At 33.5% G+C, this 22,991-nt stretch overlaps 1 protein-coding gene across 2 annotated transcripts in view; it reads left to right on the top strand.

The window, feature by feature from the left end:
- Nucleotides 1-13,439, top strand: part of LOC113508818 (keratin, type I cytoskeletal 9-like) — a 45,761-nt gene extending 32,322 nt beyond the window's left edge. The window contains exons 1-2 of one of the 2 annotated variants that reach the window (XM_026891947.1): nt 12,268-12,301; nt 12,681-13,439. In XM_026891947.1, coding sequence (XP_026747748.1) covers nt 12,287-12,301; nt 12,681-13,316 — 651 coding nt within the window. In that variant the 5' untranslated portion in view covers nt 12,268-12,286 and the 3' untranslated portion in view covers nt 13,317-13,439. Of the gene's footprint in view, nt 1-12,267; nt 12,302-12,680 lie in introns of those variants that run through there. The other variant, XM_026891948.1, reaches the window with a different exon arrangement.
- The last annotated feature ends 9,552 nt before the right edge of the window (nt 13,440-22,991 follow it).

The following is a 22,991-nucleotide window of genomic DNA, read 5'->3' as shown; positions in this document are numbered from 1 at the left end:
TCAAAACTGTTGAATTTGTATTCTAAACTTAGTACATAATATACTGCTAGACAGACATTACCCAACATTTTTGGGCGTGTCGCAAATTGATGCCGTTTTACTTTGCTACAAAATTATAATTTCGAAACAGCGATTGCGAATCTATTTGTCAAAACATTTACAAGATGCTCCGTCGTGTTACGCAATTCAAAATTCATTTTGAGTGCCCACAATCACTTTAAATCAAAAATCTGTCTGAAGGCTGTTTTTTGAAGGTTTCAATTTTATTTATGTGGTCAGTCTTGTGATTACATTGGTATGGCTGAATAGGATTGTCAATACATGTGTCAGTGTTTGCTATTTTCTTCACCGAGCTTTGAGGTAGACTTGTAGGGAAGACTCCATAAAAAGGAGAAATGAGTCCTTACATAATATACATAAGACTAGCCTGTAGATGTCCCACTGTTGGGCAAAGGCCTCTTACCTTTCCTTTGATTACTGCGGGTTGCCGATTTCAGATTCTAATTTCTGGAAACTAAGTCCACACGGTGAATTCGTTCATCGTTTTGTCAGTGATGTCTTAAAATATTTTATAAAGAAAAATCATAAATATACTTGGAAAACATAAGACACAGACGTCCATCATACAAACACTTTGGGACTTTGCCTGCGTCGATCGAAAATGTACCTTGCCCATAAAAATCAATGCATGGAACCGCAAGGCTAACACGTCATTACATAACTGTTTAAAAATGAGCATAATATATTAGTGTATGGGATACATTGTTTAATTCTGGTATCAAATATGAAACAAGACAGTAGAAAAAAACTTTTAAAAGTATAAATGATCCAAAGATTATACTTACATATTTTTAATCACAACGTTATTTATACTCTCCACAATTATCTTTCCGATTAGCTATACTATGATGAATGACCATCATTTCGCTATCGCTAACCGGTCAAGATTGCATTCACCACCAAAATCTAATCATTATAAAGGATCTTCATACTTTCTGTTAAACGATCTTGTTGCATTAATTAGAAAGTGAATTCAATCGTAAATGATATACATGTTTATTATTTTCGCCAATAGAACCAGTCAATTGATTACTACTTTATTATTTATTTTGTAACTAGTCCCGTCCAGTGATGTTACTTGCTGATTTTAGAGATCTTAATTGTACTGAAGTTTAAATACAAGTATTATTTAGAAGAAAAGAGCAGAAGGATTAATATTACAACGATTATTCTGTCATTCGACGTGAACACTTAATAATGTAATTTGTATAGAAAAATGAGACCTCTTTTAATCTAGAGCGTCAGTTAGAGGGAAACTCCCCTGTTCCAAATTAAATCAAAATGTGTGATATCAGAAACATACAGATATACTCACATGACTTTCGTTTTATAATATTGTGTGATTAGAAATTGGTAACTTAGACTTATTGATTGCTACAGAGTGGTACAGAAGGATTTATTTACATTTAAATTGTTATTATACTTGTTTCAAGTCGTCTTTTATCAAGTAGCTAGCTAATCTATTCACGTTTTGTAATTATCACTAATTGTTTATTTAGGGTGATTAAATGGCTTTCTTATGAACACGGATTTATATAATTCGTATTTTAATATACTGTAATGACTAACTTCAATTCATCTTCCTGAAATAACCATTTAGTTAAACGAAAATGTTAGGTATAAGGTGTTAATATTTAGCTATTAGATTTACGATGCAAATAAATCAATTAAAGTAAATCTAAGAAGCGATATAGCCTGTATAAGGGAGTCATAGTGACGATATCTATGTCACATCCTCAAAAAAACTAACTTTATGGTCGGCTTGACGGAAAATGGAATTGCATAAGTATGTTAAATACTATTTACATTGAAAACCCGATAGACGAGGGGATAAAAAGTGGTCAGGGCAGTACTGGGAATAATCAGACGTGTTGGAGACGAGGTATCATGTTCTAAGCAGGTTGGCTATTCAATGGATTTATAATAGGTATAAAGGATGCACAAAAAACTTACGACTCTACTACGATATAAATGAATATCCAAGACAGAATGCCGACATGATATTTAATTTTGTTGTCTTGTGATTCTAATAGTTGTATTCACAAATGGTACTCGAGTAAATGACGTTATGTAGATCTATTTGTGTCTAAAGTCTAGAAGGCAATTAATGAAGCTTGGAACAAATTTGTTATTTTATTTTTATAAGAGACATCATCTACAAAATAAACCATGGCCCAAATGGCTTTGTTATATTTTAATCGATCTCTAATTTATTTAGTTATTTTTCCTTTTTCTTGAACTATGTGATAGGCTTATAATAATATACAACCTTATACAGGAAGCTAGGCCTACCCAACGAGCCAGTTGCATCACTAAACAAAACATCAGTACCCACCATAAAGGAGCTCTATAGATGCACTTGGGTAGTGATGTGCCATGCGAGCATAAATTATATCGATTTATTGTGCAAATAATTTTCAATTTTAATATTAAATTAATTATTAAAATGTGCTTTTGATATTTTGTTTCCAGGTCTTGTAAGACTAAGTAACTGTGTTTATAATGAGAAAAAATATTTATAATTAAGTGGGAGGCCTTTAAAAAAGCAAATGGAAACAGAATTTTGAAAATTTAAAAAGAAGCACTTGAGTTTTACTTTATTTCCTCAAAGTACTGGATCTGGCTGTAGAAAATAATATTTTTCCAGTTTCTTTCTCAATATATTTGCAAGTCACTTCGCTTGGCCCACAACAATAACCTCAGTCATAAAATGCTGTATTTACGCGCATAAATTGTTAGGGTGAGAGTAGGTGTTATAATGCAGGTGAAAGTGATCGCAACTTCCTTTAAAGGTCAAACCAAACGTTTGTTACAACATTCTCACTAATAACATTATTTTTGTGATTAGTAAGATTGCTTGGTCATAATGATGCACTATTATTTTGAGAGTCTTGGTACGTGTTTAACTTAAAAGGAAGGTATTGTAGACGCTTTGTATGAATAGACTTTTTCTGATAAAACAATATTTTTTATCGTTTGAATGTTACTAATTGCTAACGAAATATTTTAACGGAGGCCTTCTGAATAAGTTATGTACTTACATCAATGTAAGACCAAATACAAAAAAAAAAACAGTCTCGACATTTTCAAAAAAATCTTTGACTAATTTGACCAAATTAATTTCCAAAACAATTTACATCCATTTTCAAAATCAATAAGATTAAAATACTTTAAATAATAAATATCGATATAATAAAGGACATCACTAGTATTACGTAAGAGTGGTTCACAATAACTGGTCAGTTGACCCACGGTGGGCAACTGGGCAATATAGATTGGATGTCGATTTAAATAGACTAGACTAGGACTACACAAGTGAAAGTTTATAGGTATTGCGAAGACTCCTACTTTAGATCGAAACCAATAAAAGTTGCAAATCTTTAATAAATTTTATTATTGTCTTGTATAGGTATGTAGCATTTAGTACCCGTTGCAGCATGTTAGTCTCAAATATATACTCACTCAATGGTTCACAATTATGTCTCTGTAGGTAGGAGTCTCAATAAATGAAGAGTTAAAATAAGAAAGAAAATATGGCCTAAATAAAAAGGCATTTAGGCTTATAGGGGTGAAAACGAATTTAAACAGAGGTTCGCGGTCATTAGTTAAAATTAGAAGCTACTTTTATGTCTATTAATTCAACACTTGTGAGCGTAAGTATACTGTTTCATCCAATGTTATATACCCAGTTACATTGGATCTGAGCTAAAGTTGATCTTTGGGTAATTTCAAAAACAAATCGCATTTTTCTTTTCTTTTCTCAAGTTAGATAAAATCTTTAGTATTTTACGTTCTTTTACAAATTTTACATTTTGATATTTACGTACTATATTCAGATTGCACTTTAATGTCGATTATTTATGTATAATGTTATGATTTAAACACTTTAAAGATTGGACGATATTGCGTAAAATAAGTACATTAAAATCACTTAAGCAAACACTAGATCTAGCTCTAAGTAGCATTGCATCACCTAAAAGGTTGAATATGAACAAAATGAAAATTGTATTACGAAATCTAGATTTAAAGTAATATTGCATCAGTGAAGGTCTTAGAATAAGTGTTCACCGAAAATAGGTTTTAGAAGAGTAAAATGAATATTAAAAAAGTATAACTAAAATATATGAGCAAAAATTATGATGGCTTTGGCTTTAGTACACTTGACAATTAAATCAGTCGCCTTAATATGTTTACCAACGATGCCTATTAGTCGCTTGAGTTTTGATTCTTATTTTTGTTATGCCCGACAGGGCCCACAATGCTCCAAAAATTTGAATCTTATGTACCTACCAAGTTCACATTTTGGAATGCAATATTGAGTATTGCGTTTGTGTCTTCCGAAATGGAAATCCGTCGATTGTCGACAGCTTGTGTTTCCTCGTGTACAACCTTAAAAAAAACAGTAAATATATCTCTCAAATGATTAAATTATAAGTCATACAGTCAAATATCATTTACAGTAATCTGAACTAAGACAAACTAGATCATTATTAAAACTGATCGTATCACATTGACTATGACAATAATACCTTTCATAAATATTACTTCACAATTACCTTGAGGATATAGACAAAGATACCGTTTATTTATTACCTAGATCTTATATCTACAGACCTAGGATATATTTTGCCTTGTAGATATTTAAAAAAAGTCAAGCTTAAGATTGGATTATGATTAATGATATTTGTGTTATATGATGTATCAATTGGCTTTCACAAACAACATGTTTTATTGACACTAAGATTTACTCTTTTAAAAATATTTTTATCGTAAAGTTACGCACAATTGGGGAGGCCCATATCCAACTGCGGACAAATATAGGCTGATGATGATGATGATGATAAAAATAATTGCATAAACCTATGAAACCTGCATACATACCCTATGGTTGAGTGGTGGAAAATGTCTGACGAATAATTACTATTAAAATAATTAAAACAACCTGCAGTCTCAGAAACCTTCATTCATTTTTTAAATAACTTGTAATTGACACACTTCTAAAAACAAATGAAATTCGAACTCTAAAGTCAATTTTCCATAAAAAGTTGGCTAAAAAAGAAACTATACCAGGAAGAAGTTTTTCTCAACACCACCATGTCAAGTTTACCGCGAGGCGGACCGGTCTAGCCCAGACTAGACTTGGCCAATCATAAATATTGCAATATTGTAAGTCGATCATCTTAGGTGAAATGTGGCGCCTGACGTAACACAGACTTTTGTAATCCTATGTATGAATTCACACCTTAATGTTGTTAAAACTGTTATAATAATTAATTGGCTTCACGGATTGTGGTTGAGCGTAAATAATGTTGTAAGGTAGAATGAAGATTCGCCTGCTGTTTTCGATCATAGCGATCGGAACATTTTTTTTTAAAACGACTCCCGCACTTAGTAATTTAATCCTTGTGTCGCGGGGGTTTCACAACCATACAAATCACATGCACAATGACACCCAGACTCAGAACAAGCATTCGTGGCTTGTCCTACGCGAGGATCGAACCCGCGTCACGACGCGCGCAGTTGGTCTGGCTTGGTGACTTCAACCACTCGGCTATCCGTGCAGTCATATATCTTTGGCTTGTGCGTTTCGCCTCCACAATGACGATAAGCAAATCTAGTTGATTTTCGGAAGTTAAGTAATTGTGTCAGGGGTCAAAAATTTGCATATCTCGTGCAGGCAACATCTGCCTCATTACCTATTTATTAAATCATAGTCTATCAATGAAGCTATGAACTTTGATCCTTGTCATATAAATTTCAAATTCCAAATAAAACAAATACATATATTATTATAACGAAGATTCTAGACATGCATACATTTGACGTTATGAATGCATTTTTGACCTGTTTTGACGTAAGTGGAACCTTGTGCTCTGACTTTGACTTTTCCTGAAATGTAGGAAGGAAGTAAACTTGACGTAATTATTTGGAGGTTGTTTATAACCTACGGAGCCTTTGACCTAGTTCTGTTTCATTTCGGTCTCGTTACCCCTATTTGGTTTGGTAGAGCATATTTTGGGGGCTGATGAATCATTCTGCATAGTCTTAAATAAACTATAAAAGATTTTTGTCTGCAGACACATAAAAAAAAATGTTTAGTGTTTATCAATGCTAAATCCTTTATGGTACGTGACTATAATAATATTACTCTTGATGAACATCTATATCTTGGTGTTAATAAAATCATAAAAAGGACCATGAAAAAAACTTATATGTTAAGTGTCGATCGGTATTAAAATCAATTCCATGCAAGTTTGTCTGTTTTTGTATGAAAAAACCGTTCAATATATTTCTTACTGAGTTATAGCTATCCTCATAACAATTAACTTTTGTTATTGAGCAACATATGATTTCAAATAGTGGTTTACATAATTTTTGTTGTCGTCGGAGAATGCTCAGATTGGGCTGGTCGGTTCATGATAGATAGTGCGTGTCCACTGTTGATGTTATGTTGCGATAAACTTTGTATGTCGATTACAAAAAGATAAGAAATTTATGAAAGGATATTATGCAATTTTGAGTTCTCTATTGTTTCATTTTTGTATCTGGATTTTTAGGATAAGATCGTTAGTTTAGTTTGCTTTTTTCAAACTTAATTCCTTATAACTGTATAAGGAATGAAGTTTGAGAAAAGCAAAGTTATTACGTTTTAGTCTTTTTTTCTTGTAGAATTTTTTCCGATGGTCATGAACTTAGAGATACATAACAAGCTAAGTATTTTTGATAAAGTCGTGAATTGCCTCGTGGAATAAATAATAATTTATTTAAGTAGGAAACAAGTGAGTTAGTGCATATTTAAAGTAAGTTTGGTATTGCAAGCCACTATAGAGCATATTAAGGAAAAAAATATGTTCGGATACAGTGAATAAACTTTCAACTGCCAAGCTATGACCATTCATGAGATACAGCTTTGAGTCAGACAGATAGCGGTGACTCAGGGTCTATACTACGACTGTAGGGTTTCGTTCCTACTTTGTGAGTACGAAATTCTCTTTTTAATATTAACTTAACGATTGCCAAAAACATCTCGTGATCCAACGCGAACACGCGACACGTATCATCACGGATTTACCTTTCTCTGAGATGAGCACAGCATCCGCTGCACATTGTGAGCGGGTGTGGTACATTTAGTAGTTAATTATTACGTAGCGCTGTAGGAATCTTCAACTCTCACTCAATTTTATTATGGGTATTGAGAATTTTATATAAATTGATGGTTACTCTCGCTTTTTGCTTTGAATCTTTTATGATACTGGTTGTTTTTATGTAGTTTTTTAGGTGCGATTTTTTTTGTGATCTTGTGTAGAATGGCAGGATGTGTTTGAACAAATGAATTTTAAATATAGTGAAAATAGTGTGAATTATATTAAATAATTTATCAAGTATATACTCTAACCGAAAACAGTCTACTTTGTTCAATAGACCTTTTCATTTTTTGCCCTAATTAGTTGTAATGTTTTGCGAACTTTGAACTCTTAAGTAACCTAAACTAGGAGACTTAATTGCGAATACACTCAACTTCCTTTTTTACTTTAAAGCCGTCGTAATTTTTTTGTATATAATTAGTATTTAAGTATGCGAAGTCAAATGTCAAGGCTTATTTAAAATAAAAAATCGTTAATGATGCAAAAAATATTAAAAAGTAATAATAATAATAAATCAATTTATTAAACCACGCATCATTTAGTTAGTCTTTTTTTTATTTATGATGTCTGAAAACAAAAATCAAATTCATTTTAAACTAGACATCCGGTATAAATTGAAATTTGGAAGTTATCGTCATTTCGCGTGAATCGCGTTGCGTGTGTACATCAAATGCGCGTGCGCATTATTCAACAGTCGAGAGGTCAGTGGCGTGAACTTGGAGACATTGAGCTTGACTTTTATTGAAGTGATCAACTGTAATTATGACAGCTTGTTGTAATAGGCAGTGGTAGGTAGGCACTTGATTCAGTTGATTCAAGGACATAGTATGATTCTGCCATATTAAGACGTTAGACCAAAAAAACCCTCGTAGCAACTGTTTTCCATGGAGGAAGTGGAAGTTTCCTAGACAAATCTTCAGATATCAAGTTTTCGGACCCAAGTCACTCGATGTAAAGAAAACTTGAGCTGGTATCAGACTGGTACCTACCAGTGCACCTGAGTCATGTATATGGTATGTAGCTCTACAAAACCGCGTACAATTGGAAGGTTGAAAGCAAACCACCTGCCACCTTCATTAATTAATTCAATGCCACTGACAAATCTGTCAATGCAGCCGAATTGCTAGTCTGAAAAAAAAAACGCTGGACACTGATTAAGACGCTATTGCAACGATACAACCATTTACAGGCGAGAAAATGCACTTCACTTTGATGCCTTGGTACCTCGTCTATTCCTTGTATAGCGAACGGCAATTTGCAGCTATAAAAATGACAATAAAAACTGGTTATAAAAAAATTAAGAAATACATAAATTGCTTTACTTTAAATGTAATAAATTTGTTGATTACAACACAAGACAGGTATTAAACATACTATGTTAATCACTGGTTACATCGCTGGCAGTTTGTTGGTCATTTAGAAAGGACATTCATTGCATCATTTCGTCTTCATTTTTATGATTACTGGTTATGTAACTGTTGCATAGGATAATTTCGGCAATGCCCAGGATGTATGAAATTGGTTTGCACAGATGAAATGAGTTCAACATTGAGAAATAACACTCCATTACTGTGATAATTGATGCTAATTTCGTGTATGTATGAGAAGCTGGGAAGTTTTCTCAATCATGTGTTTTATGATTCAGTAAATGGTAGACAAGTGGAAGCAAGTTAACTTTATGGAATGTCGTTTTTTTTGTATTTGCTTTAGCGACACCCTAATTCAATAATAGGCATACTAGTAATAATTTAAATTGACAATTACGTAATATCTAATAAGGAGATGCCTTCAATAGGGATGATGATAAAAAAAAATCGCAGTGTCCGTCTTGTATTTTTTTGTATAATAATGGATATGTATGTTTTAATTTGTTCTGCGAACATAAATTGACCAAATTACAGTGAATGAAACTTACGCGTGACGTCACGATTTAGTGTAAATTTTACCATATCGTTACGTCACAAGCCTCTCCTAAACTTTAAAGAAGTTAATCTTTGTCAATATAGTTTTTCTGAAAAAGAACAAAAAATACGCGTCTCATAATTATCAATTATCTAACTGAATGACTAATTAGATTTTTTCTTTTTATACCCAGTCATCATCCCTATTGCTTATTTTTATTGATGAATTGTATATTTTGTCCAAGAAAAAAACAATTGACCAATTCCTATATTTTCAAACAATAAAGTATGTATACTTACGTTACAGTGCAATAACGATCTTATGCATAAAGAATAAAGTTCAGAATACCATATTAAATGCATCATCATAAACGTATCTATACTCAAGGATATTATCCGACATAACTACCACATAGTTATATATTATCAATTCTCAGTAATCCCGATAGTCAGATATTGGTAAGCCGCGGGTGGTATGAGGTTAATTCAGAGTTGCAATGGTAATGAACTATTGACAGATTACAACTTGCACTGATCTCGGTTAATCGAAATGTCCGTCTGTTTGAGTCGTAGGGAAATGATATCGTTTACTGCATGTATATAGCTGTTTGTATGTCTATATATCATAATTGTCATGGTTAGCACTTGAAGATATGTAGTATAGAGACGTTGATTGCTTTTTAGTTAGATAGATTAATTGAAGAAATCTAATTAGGCTGTCAGATAGATTTCCAAGACGATCGTACGACGATACGTGAGTACACTTTTTATGACAAATGACGCTATAAGCCCCCTCTTCCATACCTTTCATCATCTCTTATGCCTATACCTTCGAATTATTTTTTATTAAAAAAAAGAAGTAAAGTATCCAAATAGAACAATTGAAATTTACCTAACCCTCCCGATAATACATTATCAGGAGGGTTAGGTAAATTTCAATAGGTCAATTACATTGTATTTGCCAAATACTCTTTATCCGTTAAAAATCTCTCTGATTGGTTGTTAGTCTTGTAGTCACAGTCGCGATCAGGTGAATTGACAACAGAATAAAATTATTTGTGTAGGACCACCATATCAATAATATAAAAAAAAAATATTTTTTTACTTTATCTCATGACATGAACAAAACAGTCATCGTCGTATAAAAAAACTTAACTACCTATCATCGGTAACGAAAATTCGGCTCTTCTTTGAGAATTTGGTACTTTTTGTACAATGTGATTACATTCGCCCCACTATACCGTCTGGCCCCACCTTAATTCGACGATTTGGGTACTTGTAATCATACATATGTAATTATGTACAAAACGTTTTAAAAATATGCAAATTATGAATACATTTGTATGTTTGTTGTGTGTTTCATTACTCGTTAAGTACTAGTTATGACCGGTGATGTTGTTTTACGTTAAAATACAATAATATTACGTTTGATGATTCTTTACCAATTTTTTTAATTTTATAAATTTCGTGTTCATACTCAAGATTTAACATGAAAATAACGTAACACTAAATATGTCTTTGTTACGATGATGATGATAAAACCTGCTCTGGGGCTAACAAAAGTTCTTTAAAAACTGCAACGTCTTCAACTAAATGAAATAGTAGTATTTTATATACAAAAAAATACAACCAAAACTTCAAAAGGCAGCCATTTAACGATAACTGAAAGATCAACGTAATCACCCAGTCCAAAATTCTGAGGTAAAAAACATCGATAAGCTAAATAGAGACGAATTGAGAACATCCTCCATTTTGAAATCGGTTCACCCCAACATAGCCAAAACACTGAGAAAGAAGTTCTGTGCGACGCATCAGATGCAAGAAGAAAAAATATATTTTAATAACCAGGGAAAAGGTTAAGTGTTAATCCTAAAAACCTGCTTATTCTTCATTAAAGAATTCCACTAAATCCCATCAATTTATCTCCAATCCAATGTACATAATTATGAGAAAAATGCAGCATTATACTTCAATAAAAAACCCATTAAAATCTTCATTAAATACGTAATCATACAATGATACACTCAAATTAAGAATCTCCTTTTTTGAATAAAAGTAAATAAAAATCATTGTCGGCTTACTGAATGACATTTACGAAATCGTCGATCGATGAGCGGACGAGTGTAAGAATGAACGAATGATTGAATGAAAGAGAGTAATCTTTTGATCTTATACTTATCATTGTCATTTTATTCACTATTCATCTGTAAATGATAATACTGTTACATAAATACCTAGTGCTTGGATACAATTTTTTTTTAAAGATTTTTTTTGGGCACATAATAAATATAATTGTATTCTACATTTACAGCGCAAAAGAGTAGTATTTAAGTATTTTGTATAATATATTTTTCTTTCCGTATTTGGACAATGTGTTGATGTAAGGGCTAGTAGTTCAATATTTCTTCATACCTAGGACCTAAATTCAAAACAATCAACCTATAAACGTTAACCTTTATGGTATCACAACTATAGTAGTAATTGACCTATATTTATAGAATCGATATATTTCAACATTTGATTTCTTAACTGAACGATTGTTATACTTGCTGACATTTGTCTATAATTGAAAAAAAACTTGAGTTTTTTTACTTGGTAATATTTTTGATTTGTCATAGAAATTCATCAACCAACTATTTTGAGAAGGATATACTGTTCAGTAATAAAAAAAGGTTATATTCATCCTTTGAATTGTTGAAAATAGACAAAGTTAACAAAATAAAGAACTTTAATACAGTTTAACTATTGTCTAGACAATTAAGGATAATGGCTAGACTTGCTTTAATGTAATTAGAATATATAATGTTAAAATGTATGATAGACTACTTAAGATATCCGTTCTATAATTGCATTTAACCATTGTGTCTAAATGTGTGTAAGACAAAACAAAATCTGAGAAATACTGAACCATGCAATGACCCGAAATTCGCGACATATTCAGAAAATCCATTTGCGAACGTTACGAGCAAAGAAAGAATTCAACTTTCGATCCGCGAAATTATTTTCAAAAAACCATAACAAATTAATCTATAATCCAAAAAAATAGTCCATTTGTAACCCGAATTCGTCCTCGGTAGCTTCTGCTAACAAAGTAAAAGTAGACTGTCTGATCTGTAGTATAAAAGCGGATCGCTCTGAGCTCAAACATCACACACCAGCCGACGTCCAAGCGAACAAGACATGGCCAAATACATCGTAAGTGGACTGCAGTGACAGTGTTGTGTTGTGGACATCTAAATAACCACCGTGCTAAAGTGGATCAAAATATCGTTTAAATCGTGTCTCGGATGTGCAAATTTGGGATGATTTTCGATCTTCGAAACGTCCCTTAAATTCAGATTTTTGAAAAACTTGTTTTGAGGTCTTCAGAAATATAAGAAAACAAAACCTTTATGGAGATCTATCTAATAGATTGGTGATGGCTTCGAGGCTATAAGCAAAATCTTTGAATGTTAACAAAAAAATAACAAAAATATATTTTATTAAATACTTGCACAATGATGCAAATCGAAACTTTATATTTCAGGATACTATAAAATGTTTTCCAAGTGTTAAATTTCCGTTTGTTCGGCAGGTCGCCCTCGCCCTCCTGGGTTGCGCTGTCGCTGAGCCCCCTGTAGGCTACAGCTACTCCTCCCCATCCATCTCCATCGGCGGCCTCAGCAGCGGCGGTCACTACTCCTCTGTGCCCGTCGGCCACCAGACCAGCGAGGGCTACCATGTTGACCCTCATCTCCTCCACAAAATCAAGAACATTATCTTGAAGGACGAGATCCAGAACCAGGCCTACTCTTCCTCATCCGGCCACGGCCACGGACACGGAATCTCCAGCCACTACGGAGTCCCCGCCCCCGTCTACGGCGTGCCCCAGGAGAGGATCGTCGGCATCGAACTCGACCACGTCCAACAGGCCATCCAGGTCGCCCAGTACCACCAGGCTGAGGAAGGCTACGCCAGCGGCTACAGCGGCTACTCCAGCGGCGGACACGGTGGCTACTCCAGCGGTGGTCACGGTGGTTACTCTAGCGGTGGTCACGGCGGTTTCTCCATCGGCGGTGGTTACTCCAGCGGTGGTCACGGAGGCTTCTCCAGCGGCGGCCACGGAGGCTACTCCAGCGGCGGACACGGAGGCTCCATCTCCTACACCACCATCGGAGTCCCCTCAGGATCCTACGGAGTCCCCTCCGAATCCTACGGCGTCCCCCACTAAACGAACCACATTGTTAGTCATTTCATCTCATTGTGTGTAAATCATGTGATCGCATCTTAGATGTTACTATGTATTATATTTGTTGTTAATAAGTTTCTGTAAATAAAAACAATCTATTTTGTACGCCTGCCTCCTTGATTTCGTGGTCAAACTTTCACATCCCGAGTACCGTAACTGGTACGACTTGGTAATACATTCGTAAAACCATATGTGGTTGAAAAAAAAGAGATATTAATCCGAAACAAAAACATGTTTCAACGCCTTAAAGAGCTGTAATAGGTCCCTATCGAAAGTCGTTTTCGATAAAATCGAAAGTACTGATGTCACCGGTCGAGTTTATGACGTGTGTGACGTAATTGCCGTGTACTTGCAATAAATTGAACTTACTCCGTTTTCTCGACATGGTAAGGTAATTGAGCGAGTCATAAAAAGGAAGCATGTGTTTCATCACCTAGTGACCGAGATACTAGAGTGTAACACGTTCGTATTCGTTAAAACGAATTAACAATTAGATGTGCGATTGGAAGAACAACTCAAAAGCCAGATCGCACTTTCGAAAAAAATAGTCAAATATTTCGAAACTAGTGCGGTGTTGGGTTGCGTCAGAGCGTCCATTTTCGCGGAATTAGCGAATAATTTCGCTCGAGTTGTTAATCCGAATGCACCATGCACTTTCTCCTTGCAAGCTGGACCGCTCCGAATCTCGAGTTACGTAAATGACGCACGAGAGAAGGCCGGTGATCTGCACGTATCCATCTGTAGGATCTTGTTTAGGTACGTCAAATTATTCGGTTACTTAACGTTATTTCGTTAATTAGTGGGTGTTATGAAAGTGATTTGAGTTCAAGACTTACGTATTAACTTGGAGCGTATGATGTATGTTATGAGTGATAATTATGACGTTCTTCGTTTAATTATTTGGACCTAAAATTTTTGTTTTAGTTTTACAATTATCACGTGATTTACAGGTTACACTGTTATAAATCATACTGCCGTGTGTTATGGTAAGAACCCGATCATTTGACATGATTAACGTAATAGTGTAACTCTTTATTTCTTGGCTATTCAATCGACACAAATATTAACCCTTAGAAAAAAATATAACAAAATCTTTTCATCTAAAAATATTTTAGTTCTTTTATCTTCTTTTGTGCAGTCTAAGTAACATTATGAGGTTCCAATAAAGACTAACAAAATTCAAAAACTCTACGAACATTTCTCTTGAATCGGTTACAATTAATGTGTTTTTTACGAGTGCTGTCAATATTAAGCCCCTTATTAATAATTTACATTACTTTCGCCGTCCTTGATACAGTATAAAATATACAGAAGTTATTGCAACAGCTCATTAAATGTTGAGTACTAAGAATAATGAAGTCAAGTGCATATTAAGGTCAATGGTATTTCTGTATAACTGTGACTTCTTTGCATGTTGAACAGTTTGAAATTACATTTATACGTATCAATTTTGTTTAAAGAAATTTTATCCTTTATTTTTTTTAGTTTTGGTAAAAATTTGAGTGTTTGTGAGTAAAAGTTTTCAGTGTAGAAGCTAAATGGTGTATAACATTTAAGGTAGCACTATCTCGATTCTGTTATTTCAATGGTCCTGATATGATAAGTTTATCGCCGTTTCTATCCATGGGGATGACATTTTGAAAACGCTCACCTAGAGCCACTTCTTTAATTCAAAGTTTCTTTAGAGCCTGTTTTAGGAGTACTAGAAAAAAAAAATATGTGATTCATCAAAGACATATAAAGTAAACAATTCAAGATATCTATCTCCCAATATGATCCAATCGATGGATTAGGCATCCATAGCATTAAAACCTTATACCAATGGGTCTATATTTTTTCCATCACTTGTATGCTGAAAATATTCCTCCTAAGACAATCCTCAACTTTTTCGTTCATACGTTTTTCGTTACACTTTGACATCAAGAATACAAAATATGTCGATGTAACTCAGTGTAACCGAACACAGACCGCTTTAGATAGTAGTAACGCTGGTTTTTGTTACTATTGTATAACCTGCACGCACTAGGAAACATCCAGATAATGTGGATACATTATGTAGACGTCAAAACGATGCAAAAAGACAGATTGACAATAGTCAAAGTTATTTGTGTTTATGTAAGACAAACAGTCGCATTTCACTAAACAATCTCTTATATTATATCCGCACAGGCTATTTGGTGAGCTAAAATTCTTCATATTTGTATGTTCCTTCCAAATATTTGTGTTGTATATTCTTAGGTATAAGTCTGCCTATCACAGTCCACAGGAAAAGATCTCCTCCTATACCGCATGGCGTTATACCTCTCAGTCCTCCAATTTCCACATATGTCATCCAGCTACCTTTCAGAAGCTTTATAGCTTTTATCGTCTAAATAAGATAAGCATTTTTACTTATCTTAATTAGACAGTAAAAGCAAAATAGGTAAAATAGTTTTAAAAAAGAAGGCTGATACTGGGTTAGCCGTGATATTGATATAACTGCTAAATAATATTGGCTACTATAAATCTTCCTGATTAATCATTGCTGAATAATAACGCATAATTTAGATAATAGGCCACCTAGACTCAGACCAAACCAAGTCGCGATCATTTACCATTCAAACATGAGGGTCCATCAATTACGGTCACACTTTACCATCATTCTGTAAGATTGATCGCACCTGTAAAGGTTGTGAAATGCAAAATACGTTCATGATTGACCCCTGCCCCGTATCCTATCCCTGCTGAGTGATAGTTCAGTCATGTGCTTAGTGAAACTTTGATTTAGTTAGGTACGGAAGAATAGAAAGGTCACACCCTAAGCCGAGTTATGGGTTAACAATCCAAAGAGTTGATCAATACAAAATACCCAAATTATACCTACATTTTTAAATGATGGTCAGTGAAAGTGATACCTAATTCAAGCCCAAAAAACTGTTGTAGGTAGCATGTTTTTGTCCTAATATTGTTAAATTTGATGTGACATATCTTTCTGACTGTACCTACATACCTACAGAAAGTGTGGTGGTATTCCGGACTATCGTCATTCTATAATGCCCTGTATTTAACTCTGACTTGTAAAATGTAAAGAGAAGAACGTATTTCTAGAAACCTTACTTGGCAAAGCAAGATTCCTAGAGATAAGGTCTTGTTATGAAGCGATGATTCCTGCCTATGTAAAGCCTTTGACACCTTTAATCCATTTGACCTGTTACGCTTTATGCTAAAGATGCAAAGCGTGTTTTGTAAGTGAAACTATTACATGTAGTATGCTGTCAAGTTTAACCTGCAGTAGTATAACTTTAAGCCGGCAACGGTAGGCCCTTATAGTTTGCTTATATTTAATTTTATTAGGACAATAATTGGAGTATATTTTATATTATTATGTCAGCAGTTCTGAAATATTTTCGTAAGAGATTACCGATTTTAAGATTTCAAGGTTCACAAGAAAAATGTAGAGTTAAGATTGTAATTTTACCACTTATTCATCTACAAATATTGAAAATTTTCCGTCCAATAAAATAGTATTGTTTTTTACTGTTTAGTTGTACTTCATCATGGTATAAAATTTTATTTATTTTTTTAGGAATAAGACATAATAATAACAATAACAGTGCTCAAAGTTCATTATCATATTACGTTAATACAAACATGAAAAAATTAGCATTGAATAGGTCACAAGCCGTAGATGGGAGAGAAAGCCGATCTCGGACCGCGGTCGCTATTGTTTTACTGTATCAGCTCAATACCGTGGGTACAGAAGAAAGAAATTAATCAGTATTTTTGTTTAAGTGTGAAGAGTGTGAAGAGGTTTATACAAATATTTGGTGTTGGATGTTTATTTGGAACTTTTAAGTTAAAAGGAATTTGCATTTTTTCACTATCAATAAAATAGAGAAAACATCCAAGAACGATTTAAGGTTTTGGCCAGTACTTTATAGGTAACGTAGCGTAGGTCGATAATAATCTTTGCAAATCTGAGACTAAAAACAAAGGCCTGCACACCAATTAACAGCCTTCAATCTAACCTGATTTCATCACAGCTAATGAGCCGAACTAACCACAGAGAAAACTAAAGCTCCACTTCCTAAAAAACAATAGAAGTCGATGACTATCTCTAAAATACACGGAACTACCCAACAATGCTTGTAATAATCATTTATGTTAATTAAACATCTAAATTCTAAAATATACGTAACAAAGACATCGCAATTATATAACGATGTTGCATTTTTTTAATTTCCATATTTTGTGAATTGAATTAATTTTGTTTGGCGCCAACTTGCTGTGATTTGTAGCTAAATGGGAATAACTTAATGGCTATGATGCTCTTTATGAGAATGTTTATTATGATTAAGTTCAATAGAATCCGTTTTCATTACAAAGCATTGGAAGATTATTAATTTTGGTATGATTTTGGAGATAGTACTTCAGAAAAACCATTTTCTGGTAGCCATCAACATCAGCAGATGAATAGATCCCGTTACCTATGAAGAAAGCTACTCAAAAATTTTACTGTACAATGATTTTTGAAGTATCTCTCAGAAGATTGCGCATCCTCCCCTCCAGTTTGAAATAGTATTCATAGAGCAACTATTTAAACTGCGTTTTGAAATTACCTGAAAATCGGCCCACTGGAATCTAAGTACACCAAAAAACCTTTCTCACCGGATCTAAACAAAACATAGCATTTAAACAACTGTCTTGGAACCTCAAAATACGTATCCAAATAAAACAAATGCAGGTCAGGATAGCAGAGTGAAAGTAGCAGCTGATCTTAAGATTAGTGACGTAATTGAGTCCAGATTGTTATGCATCTTATGTTCATCACGTTTGTATGTCTGTGGAATCGCTAATGACACACGCTCGCATAATATAATGCTACTGTTCGATACCGTGTTATGACCGTTGCACTTCCAATTGTAGACTTATGAAGGTGATAGATAGAGCAAATCAATTTTTTGATGTTGCTTTTTCGATGGTGCATAATGATTTAGGTATTTAGAGCAGTAGATAATGGTCGACAACCATAGAAACTTAAGCGAACAAAATTAAATGAATAATCCCACGTATTTTTCTTTGACATATATACATTCTAAAATCTTTCGAATAAATAAATTAATAACAACCTTATTTTATTAGAAATGTCAACGAATTTTGGTAGTTTAACGGATTTTATTTTATAACAGCAATATCACATGTGTACCTATAACTTTCAACCGTCTAAATATCACGATTCACGAGATACATCCTGGTGACGGACGGAAAGAGACTGGTTAGGGAATCCTGAAAATAGTAAGTCAATTAATTTTTGCATGATTTTGTATTGTGTCATTGCCCTTATCATTCCTGTTCCTCTTTTTTAGTCACGTGTCACTGCCATTAATATACTTACAAATAAAATAGATCACCATTTGCAAAAATAACTAAAGTTTCAGTTTTGTAGAACGCCTAATCTATTCGCACTCATAAGTCTGTGAAAGGTGAACGATCAATCTTGCGCGGGCGCAGTCAGAATGATGTCCGTAGTGTACAAGTGACAGGCGGAAGGCGATAGTGATCTGTACATAATGTTACACTTAATCGGTTAGACAGGAGTAAAGGTTGATTGGAAAGTTTGCTAGGATAAACGTTACATTTGCATTAGAAATATTATTTTTGTTTTATCTTAGGTCGAAGATAGTTTGAGGTCACCTTCTGCGCTCTTTTTATGGCTAACGTAAATAGTACAATTTACTGGATTACGCATTATCCGACATTTAGATTGGTTGTCAGGAATTATCACACGTTTTGATTTAATTGCTGGATACAATGGATTAAACCTAGTTTTCAGACCAACACTCTGTGTGTTTACAAAACACGCATATAAGGACTAAGCGCGGCAACCATGACTTACTCAAAATAGTCGGTAAATCTTACAGCTTTAACATAAATATAATTAAAAGTTAGCTTTATTGAAATAACACTTTTACTGTTTATTTAAACATCTGTATTATGAATTTCTATTTGTAACATCCTTGCCACTTCTCGGAGAGAGTTGATTTTATTTGTATTTGATGTACACGTGTCAAATGTTTATTTAATTCTAATGCTAAGTGTAGCAGCCATAGCTTCAGCCACTTATAGGTACTCATACTTTCTTGCGTAAAGAGACTTTATAGACAGCCAATGAAATAACTACCTTAATAAGGCGTATTAAGATTGGTTTCACGAAAAATAAACTACTAGAATGAGAAACTACGGTTATTCTACCAGAATACTAACTTATTCATCACTTTATTGATAAACTGTTTTTCCATACTGTGTGGCACCTCGATTTTTATCTAATCTCAATCATTTTTTTTAAGAGTTTAAAATAACGATATATAGGGAGATGGGTTGTATTTAAAAACTCTACGTGTGAAAAAATGTTCCTTGTGATAAAAATCTTTGGTTTTTTTTTTTAATATTCTTATTATTATTTATTTAAAACACTATTTAATGTAAGTGGATCTGCTGTAAGAATATGTCAATACATAGTGATTTCCCACAGCAAGATAGAAAATAACTACTTTTTTTTGTCAAGTAATGACTCGTCATTTCGCGCTTGTTAATGTGTGTCAAATGTGATCGAGACTCTCGGATTATAGAACTCATGATGATTGCTATTGAGTTTGGGTAAGGGCATGACTTCCGCAAAAACTGTTTGTTTATAGAGAAAGTGCTTTCAATTATTCCTCGTATTTGTGTGTATACCTATGTTTATTTTATTAGCTTATGTAAAGTGACAATATATAGATACTTTATACAGTACTGTTTATACAATTTAGTTTAGTGAGTATAATGTAAAAGTATTGCTTCTAAATGATTTTAAAAAGAATTTGATTGTTTTATTAAACTGTATACGGGAAGTCATTACAAACGACGACGTTACGATGTTCAAATAAAAAAATATTTACGAACATCAGTACCTACGTTGCTTTATAACCAAAAATATATAATTAAGTTAGACTATAATTATAATGTTCTATAAAATGTATGAATGATTTAACCTTTTTAATCTAGCCACCATTTATCATAATAAACTTCAGTACGATAAACTATTTATTACCTATTTTAATTTATAATAACCAACTGAAATTATGGCTTTTTATTCAATATCTTATATAATTAAGTTCTATGCTATAATTAAGTTCTAAACATACGAATGGATTACGGCTTGCCAGAGAAACAAAGCAATTCTAACTGTTTGAAAAATTAGAAAAACAATACGTAACAAAACACTGTCTACTTCTAAAACTAAGTCTATCTTCTTAACAAAACGGAACTAAAACATGAAGTAGTCAGATTATTTGCCGTTTGTTGCGTAACAGTAGCAGAAATAAACAAGTTTAATTTAATGACCAGACGTCATAAAATTACAACACCAAATAACAATTTAATAAGGAGAAGTCAAACAAAGCCAGCTTTAGCAGACAATACAACTTTCACTGCGGGTAATCCGGACATATTGAAAGCGTTTGAGAGTTCAACTTATGATAGACTGTCCAGTTATTTCTCGTGTTGGGGTCTATTTATACTGGTCCATAAATTTACGAACTCGATTTGGTACTTTATGAGTTCCAATAGCAAATTAATCCTGGATCGGAAACGGAAGCCTAATGCTTTATACTTTGGGTCCTTCTAGGATGTACTATTTGGTCCAATTAAAAAAAAAGGATTTTCAGTCTCAATGAAAAACAATTGGGGTAATGGTCAAAGAAAGCTATTTAAATGATGACTGACGATATTAATAATCGATTAACAAACATTTACCGATAAATACCTACCTCTATAAACCTAGCCACAATTAAAAGTCAATCGTTAGAAGATTACACAACAAACATTCACTAATCAAGACCCATTAAATACAAAACTTCGATTGGATACACATCGTAAAAATCTGTTCGGATGTTACAAAGATTCTTCCGTCCAATCTAAAAAGAATATTTTTCTGTATATGGTAGTGATGTATTTTTGTATCTTCCTCTCGTCCTCCGCCATGTACATTGTCGATTTAACTAAAATAGGTATTAATTAGCCATAGCCATTTTACCGTATTATTACTAAATGAGAGCGATGAAAGAAAATCTCAGAAAGTATTCATGTAGTGGAGATCCTTTTGAATCTTTAGTCGTCAGCACCTTTCGCCGGCAGATATCAGTTAAGCATATTTATTTCTTACATCCAACTCTTATCATTAAGTATTTTATTGTTCAGTATCATTTGTACCATAATTTACATTAGTTTCACATCGTATTTTAGATGGCACCCGCGATACTGTCGCCAAACATTTCGGAATGACATTTGGCATCAGTAAATAAGACTGTTTTATTGCTGAGCTCCTTTGCGTAATGGTTTTAAGGTATCTTTTTATCTTCAATTTGTTATGTCATTCGAACGTTTTATGTTGAATTACCTACATAAAATTGTACATTTCATATATCTTTCAATAGATTTACAACCTAGGTTAGGGTCGGCTCCCAGTTTTATCCAATTCAATCCTGACATTATTTTGGGCAATACAATATAAATTTATACACATATTTAAAAATAAATGCTTAACGTTCACAAAATTATTAAATAATTTATTTCTCAAGTGCGTGTGAAACCATATCTAGGTTATACATGCTAAGAATGCTGATTATGCACTAAAATTATGCGGAACATGTGCTATTCAAAGCGTCTGTTATGACTCACTGGAGTTCCAGTATGCGTTGCGTGTGAGTGGTTTGCCCAAATCGGACTGACAGACAAATAAAGGATAATATACAATAACACCGTATATGCTACGCACTATATTATACTAAACATGGTAAAGTTTTATGTAATCGGAAGCGTAGGCTTACTTGCGTCTATTGAGAAAACTTCTAGACTTCGGATTGCTTTTGACTAAAAGCGTGGAGTCTAGAAAGGATTTGAGAAAGTTGATGTACATAATTACCTATTGGATTCTTGCTTGGTCTTTAATAATGGCATTCAGGTGGTTTTCATCAGAAAGCGTCTACAATCATCTCCGTCTTTGAGGAGATACCGTCTTAAGTATTTACACTAGCACAAAGACTTCTTGTTTAAAATCATGAACATACATGCAAGAACCATAAGTTCTAAGGTATTGCAAATATTGCAACCATTGGAACGCTCGATGCATTATCAATATTCTGTTTCGGTGGCCCTTGTGCCAAATTGTTGACAATGCGATATTTCCATAGAGCGACATTGACCTCACCAACCGTGGTGACCGCAATACAAATATTTTTCACACCTCTATCCTGGCTTCCTTATGAGTGAAGTCTTACATAAGGCTGTATTACAAGGATATAAATAGGCAGTAGGTTGCAAAAAGGGGTAAAGAGTGAGGACAAAAATAGTGAGGTACCTTTTCCTTTCATTTTTCTAAAATTTTATTTATTCTAATTTCTCTTGGGAAGTAAAATTTGTTCGTTGATAGACAACTTGTATAGAAGTGACAAGTGACGTAATATTAAATTTAATTTACATACATAGACTAAGAAGCTTTCTACCAATGCTAATTGCCATAGAATTGTCACTTGGTTGAATTGCACTAGCTCTCCCTAGCTTGACCACAACTCCATAACCTAACAAGAAGACTACTTACGGGCCAAATTTTAAATACCTAAATTTTCAAAGATTATTATT

Source organism: Trichoplusia ni, chromosome 3 (assembly GCF_003590095.1).
Source record: "Trichoplusia ni isolate ovarian cell line Hi5 chromosome 3, tn1, whole genome shotgun sequence".
NCBI lineage: Eukaryota > Metazoa > Arthropoda > Insecta > Lepidoptera > Noctuidae > Trichoplusia > Trichoplusia ni.
Note: the sequence above shows the minus strand (reverse complement) of the source record. Positions and strands in the feature narration are given on the sequence as shown.